Genomic DNA, 7,049 nt, shown 5'->3' on the forward strand with positions numbered 1-7,049 from the left:
TCATCTCCATTCATGGCATGGGCGGATTAGGCAAGACCACTCTTGCAAGAAACCTCTACAACAGTCCTAATATAGTGTCAAGCTTCCCTACACGCGCTTGGATATGTGTTTCTCAAGAGTACAACACAATGGATCTTCTTAAGAATATCATAAAATCCATCCAAGGTCGCACAAAGGGAACTCTAGAATTTTTGGAAAGGATGACAGAAAGCGATCTAGAAATTTACCTTCGTGATCTATTGAAAGAAGGCAAATACCTTGTAGTGGTTGATGATGTATGGCAGAGAGAAGCATGGGAGAGTTTGAAAAGAGCATTCCCAGACAGCAAGAATGGCAGCAGAGTTATTATTACCACGCGGAAACATGATGTTGCTGAAAGAGCCGACAACAGAGGTTTTGTCCATAACCTTCGTTTCCTAACCCGAGAAGAAAGTTGGGACCTCTTTTGTAGGAAACAACTTGATGTTCGGGCAATGGTTCCAGAAATGGTAAGGATAGCTAGAGATATGGTGGAAAAGTGTAGAGGCTTACCTCTTGCAATTGTTGTATTGAGCGGACTACTTTCACATAAAAGGGGGCTAAGCGAATGGCAAAAGGTGAAAGACCACTTTTGGCAGAACATTCAAGATGACTCCATTGAAATCTCCTACATACTATCATTGAGCTACAACGATTTGTCAGCTACGCTCAAGCAGTGTTTTCTGTACTTTGGTATTTTCCCAGAAGATCAAGAGGTCAATGCTGAAAAGATAATACTGTTGTGGATGGCTGAGGGTCTCATACCAAATGGAGAAGAAAGAATGGAGGATGTCGCTGAAGACTTCCTGAATGAGCTGATAAGACGAAGCTTGTTACAAGAGGTACGTTCATTTTGGGAAAAAGTTACTGTATGTAAGGTTCATGATTTACTTCGTGATCTTGCCGTACAAAAGGCATTCGATATAAAATTCTTTGACATTTATGATCCAAAAAAGCACTCCATATCCTCCTTATGTATCAGACATGTCATTCATGGTCAAGGAGAAAGGTACCTCTCACTTGATCTTTCTCACTTGAAGTTGAGGTCAATTATGTTCTTCGATCCAGATTTTCGTAACATGCATCTTACAAACTTCAGTAGTGTGTTCCGACATATATATGTATTGTACTTGGATATTGGAGGTTATGTTATGACTGATGTCATAGGAAGTTTGTACTACCTCAAGTTCTTAAGCTTGAGAGGTGTCTGTAATATTCCCTCCTCCATTAGCAACCTCAAGAATTTACAGACACTTCTTGTCGATGACCATGGAGGGTTTAGCCGTCTACCCCAAAAGACAGCTGACCTAATAAATCTAAGACATTTAGTTGCTCCATATTCAGAGCCTCTGAAATGTATAAACAAACTCACGAATCTTCAAGTTCTTAAAGGCTTTCGTTGTGATCAGTGGAAAGATGTTGACCCTGTTGATTTAGTCAATCTTCGAGAATTAAGCATGGATTGTATTAACAGATCTTACTCCCTAAACAACATTAGCAGCTTGAAAAACCTTAGCACTCTCAGATTATTGTGTTATGCTGATGAATCATTCCCATCTCTTAAATTTGTTAATTCTTGTCAAAAGCTCCAGAAATTGTGGTTAAGAGGGAACATAGAGAAACTTCCTCTGTTTCCAGATTCCATCACAATGATGGTTCTTTGGAAGTCAAAACTCATGGAAGATCCGATGCCTATTTTGGGAATGTTGCCAAACCTAAGGAATCTCGAATTAGAAGAAGCTTATGAAGGAAAAGAAATAGCGTGCAGTGATAACAGCTTCAGTCAACTCGAGTTCCTTCGTCTTCATCATCTTGACAAGCTAGAAACATGGCATTTATCCACAAGTGCCATGCCTTCAATTAAAGGTCTTGACATCAAATACTGTCCACATCTATATCATATTCCCAAGAGAATGCAAGATGTGGAGATAACTCCTTTTTGGCCTGTTTCATAATCGTAGAGGTAATATATCTCAATCCCCAATGACCATTTCTTAAGATATGTTAGTATTAGTTTTGATTTTCTATCATTTTTTTTTTACATTAAATACACTTCTATGGAAAATGACTCTCACCCTTTTTTATGAAACTATTTTGGTAAGCAAATTACAAATATTTCCTCGAAAATGACTTTTATCGTACCAAACATACATTGAGTTTAATGAGCAATATATCATTTGGTTGACACTTGATACTGTCATGAGCAGGGGGAAGAAAGAAGCAGTTGAAGGGACCATTAATCAGATTTCAGGAATGTGTTTTTAGTGTTTAAATTGTATTTGTTTTGAGCTTTTTGAGTGTGGAATTGGTTTGAAGAGAATTGTTTTTGGGATTCTATGCAAAAGTGATTTTCTGTTGTTTTGATTAAGGCATAATACATAAATGTGCCCTTTAACTTGACCTCATTTTACGTTTATGTCTTTCAACTTTGGGTATGCAAAAGTAGGCACTTAAACTTGTATAAAGTTGAACAAGTAGACACATGAGTCCTACATGGCATAATACGCGTAGGACACCACGTAGGATAAAAAATTTCATGTAGGATGTCATGTAGGACTTGTGTGTCTATTTGTTCAACTTTATACAAATTTAAGTGTCTACTTGTGCACACCGAAAGTTGAAGGGCATAAATGTGATTTGAAGCCAAGTTAAAGGGCATATTTATGTATTATGCCTTTGATTAATTGTTCCGCCTGATCGATGCCATAGGCAACTTGGTCTATCTCAATTTTCTAGGCATTAAGTAGTAACATTCATGATCCCTAGATATGTGCATTGCAAATGAGCTATCAAACTACAAAACAACGGTACCTTCTTGTATCGATCAATTTGATTTCTGAAACCACATCGAAATTCCTAGTCCTAACATGAAAGAGCCATGGGAGAACTTTCGATGTAGGGTAGGACTTGAAAAAAAATGCATTTGTATGGTAAATATATTGTTATGGTCCCTGTTATGGATCTAGTTAGGGGATGCTGCAAGAAATCTAAAGTTTTCTTCCTATGACCTATAGTGTTGGTTCGTTAAGAACCTGCAATCTCTTGAGTTAAAGTACTCAAAAACTGAAATAATTTTTCTGCTTCTATCTCCTTAGACAAACAAATAGTTTAAATACAACACTTATAAGATAACTACCCCTAGAAACTAGGACATGCCTTCCTAACATTACTGGAATGAAAAACTGCACTATTACGGAAAAATAACTACTACTAAAAAGAAATAACTACTGCTGTAACTATTGGATGACTAAGGAGTGATAACATATATTCAATAGAATATGGAAGAAAGCATAGAATATTTTCGATTATTGGGCCGTTTATGGAAGAAGATGTCAAGGGTTAGTTTATTTTGAGAGCAGAAGTATCGATTGTCTTTACTTATGCGGCTTACGACCAAATCAATCACTTTTTTGGAATACATTAAAGACTATTTCCATCATGTTTATACATTACAGACAAAATGGAACCAAAGCTCATATATTAAGGATCATTTTCTCTTCATGATTGCATAGTAAAGGAATTCAGTTATCTAACTAGCTTTAGTACCTTATTTTTGGGTTTTCTGATTCTGTACAACAAGCTCAAAAATCTGATGCCTCGTTGTTTCTACTTCAGATAGATTCTACAAACTACAAAAGACACCACTTTTACTGCAAAATTAGAGATGCAACGCATACCAAAAGATCAAGATTGCATCATGAATAGCGGAAACAACACCAAATACCACTACAGGGTAACAAAACAGAAATATACAATGGCACACATCAGTTTTTCACAAAAAAAGGCAGTTGACAAAGTACAGATTGCTGTTCATAAATTCAAGTAAAGGAAATCACAATGCACGTTATCTCAACTATGCTTTTTCGCAGTGAATACATCAATTTCACCATAATATTAGGTTGGGCATATCAATTAGACAACAAACCCAATTTCCAAAGTTATCGTATCACAATTAAATCCCTAACACAACTGCACTTCATACACAAGAAGATTATAAGCTAAATCCACAGCTTAGGTTTTTAGATGAGACGATCACACACTTTAACCTCTCATACAAGAAGTTAACCTGCATTTAAGTCGAAGAGAGGATGTGTAATGGTTGAGAAATGAGCTGCTCTTTCCTCAATGTTGCACAGGAAAATATTAACATTGGACCACATAAGCTGCAAACTGATGATATTGAGCAGGTCTAATGTTCCTTTCCTTTAGCTTTAATTTGTTCTCGGTCCTTGCCGATTTACAACAATTTTTAAGGACTTCTTTATTGCAGCTTTGTCGCAGATGACTTAAGCCTATAATTTTCTTTACTTCATTATATTCTCAACCGACAATGCCAATTGCCAATTTCCTCACTCTGTACCATATTCTTCAACTCCATCATCAACATCATTAGGGCCACATTTCTCTTGCCCAGTCAAATGGGCCACATTTCACTTTCATTGCTCTAATTTTTCTTGTTCATTTTCCACATTCGTGTTTGACATATTGGACAATAGTAATACTTCTTATTAGGTGGACCATTGTACAATAAATATAATTGTTATTTTTAGACTTTTCTCCATATAAATTCTTCCACAAGTTGTGTAGTGATTGTTGAAAGATGCTTTAATTTCTTCTTTTGAGAACATTTTAATTCTCCATATAAAAAATGGGGCACATTTCACTTTCATTGCTCTAATATTTTAAAATGAAGACACTTCCATTTTCTCTTGCCCAGTCAAATGGGGCACATTTCACTTTCATTTCTCTAATTCTTTTTCTACAGCATTATCATCAATATTTGTCTAGGATTCAGTTACTTCAACTTTCTATCTCTGTATTTCATTCTTCAGCTTTCTCCCAATATCTTGTAAACAGACCTCTTTTTCCACCTCACATATAGCTGAAGATGGTTGATGCCGCCTTTGTGTCTTTTGCGGTTAAGAAACTAGGGGATTTTTATTAAATTTGACAAGAGTCAAAGATGAATTAATGCGAAGATTTGGTAGTTAGGAAGATAATTCTTCATTGGTACAAAAGTCAAGATAACACCTTTTGTAGGTGAAAATTAGGTAAATCATAAAATGGTTTCACAAGGTAAATCTTGACATTTTGACACATTGTGATGTCATGGATGACATCAATAGGAAGAATTCACTCCTATAAATAGGTAGCTCCTAATTCATTTGTAACACACCTCTCACTTGCCTTCTCATCTTCAAAGGCATTTGATCTTCTTTCTCTCTTGTAGCATTTCACTTGTACTCTATTAGAGTGAAATAAATATTGGTTGGTTGTGTCCGAGGAGTAGGCAAAAGAAAACAAAAGTTTGCCGAACCTCGTTAATTCCTGGTGTTCTTTTTATTGTTGTCTCATTTACTATTTATTAGCTACCTTTAGATATAGCAGTTGTGATTCCATCACTCTTTATATATTCGACTTCCGCAACAATTGGTATCAGAGCCAAGGTATTATCTAAGTATGCTCTGTGGTTGCAGCACAGTCTGAACTTCCACATCAGAAAAAGATTTACTTTGGTTTTTGCATTGTTAGCTAGTAAATAGTATTTGTAGCAAAAATGGGAGACAAGAAAAATGATGAGTCCACATTGAGTGTCAATAATACGTCATCATTGGCATCTTCACTTATGACAAGAATTGTGTCAAATGCGAAATTTGCAGCTGAAATTTTTGAAGGGTCAGGACATTTTGGAATATGGCAAGGCGAGGTCCTTGATGTTCTTTTTCAACAAGGGCTAGATATTGCCATAGAAGAAAAGAAACCAGAAGGTCTAGGAGAAGAAGATTGGAAGATTAGCAACCATGTTGCTTGCGGTACCATTTGATCTTACCTTGCAAGAGAACAAAAGTATCCATACACGAAGGAAACATTCGCAAATAAATTGTGGAATTCATTGGAGGAGAAATTCTTGAAGAAAAACAGTCAAAATAAACTTTACATGAAAAGAAGATTGTTACGCTTCACTTATATTCCTAGTAGCACAATGAATGATCACATCACCAGCTTTAATAAGTTGGCGACAGATTTGCGAAATATGGACGTGACTTTTACGGATGGAGATATGGCCTTAATGTTGTTAAGTTCACTTCCCGATGAGTTCGAGCACCTTGAAACTACTCTACTGCATAGGAATGATGAAGTATCTCTCAAAGAAGTTTGTTATGTCTTATATAGTTATGAATAAAGAAAGAGAGAAAAACAAAAGGGCGGAGAAGCAGAAGCACTGATTGCGAGAGGTCGTTCTCAAAATCATATGAGAACGAAGAAAGGAAGATCTAAGTCAAGATCCAAACTCAGCAAAGATGAATGTACCTTTTGCCAAGAAAAAGGGCATTGAAAGAAAGACTGCCCAAAGTTGAATAGCAAAGATCAAACCAAATAATGGGAAGGCTGTCATGGATTCAAATGTGGTTGATTGTGATGACTCCGATTACTCACTAGTTACAACAGATCCATCCAAATCATCTGATGTATGGTTGATGGACTCAACTTGTAGCTGTCATATGTGTCCCAATCGGGACTGGTTTGTTGATTTACAAGAAGGTGAATATGGAGTTATTCACACTGCAAATAATAATCCTCTTACCGCATATGGTGTTGGTTCAATTCGATTAAGAAATCATGATGGATTGATCAGAACATTAACAGATGTTCGATATGTACCAGATTTGAAGAAAAATCTCATTTCTGTAGGAGCCCTAGAGTCAAAGGGACTCAAAGTCATTGCAGATAATGGCATAATGAGAATATGCTCTGGTGCATTGGTGGTAATGAAGGCAATTCGAAGAAATACTAACATGTACCACTATCAAGGTAGTACAGTTATTGGGATAACGACAACAATATCCAATGACGATAAAGATGCAGAAATGACCAGGCTGTGGCATATGCGCTTGGGACATGCAGGAGGAAAATCCTTGAAAACTTTACCTGATCAAGGATTGCTAAAAGGAGTAAAAACTTGCAACTTGGAGTTTTGTGAGCATTGTGTCAAGGGAAAGCAAACAAGGGTTAAATTTGGAACAACTATC

The 7,049-nt window shown here is 36.4% G+C and overlaps 1 protein-coding gene across 1 annotated transcript; it reads left to right on the forward strand.

The window, feature by feature from the left end:
* The first annotated feature begins 17 nt into the window (after positions 1-17).
* LOC125846998 (disease resistance protein RPP13-like) lies at positions 18-1,973 on the forward strand. The gene has a single exon (XM_049526714.1). It carries the CDS (start codon positions 18-20, stop codon positions 1,971-1,973), a length of 1,956 nt encoding a protein of 651 aa, XP_049382671.1.
* Positions 1,974-7,049: the final 5,076 nt, after the last annotated feature.

The sequence above is a fragment of the Solanum stenotomum genome, chromosome 12, assembly GCF_019186545.1.
Source record: "Solanum stenotomum isolate F172 chromosome 12, ASM1918654v1, whole genome shotgun sequence".
Lineage (NCBI taxonomy): Eukaryota > Viridiplantae > Streptophyta > Magnoliopsida > Solanales > Solanaceae > Solanum > Solanum stenotomum.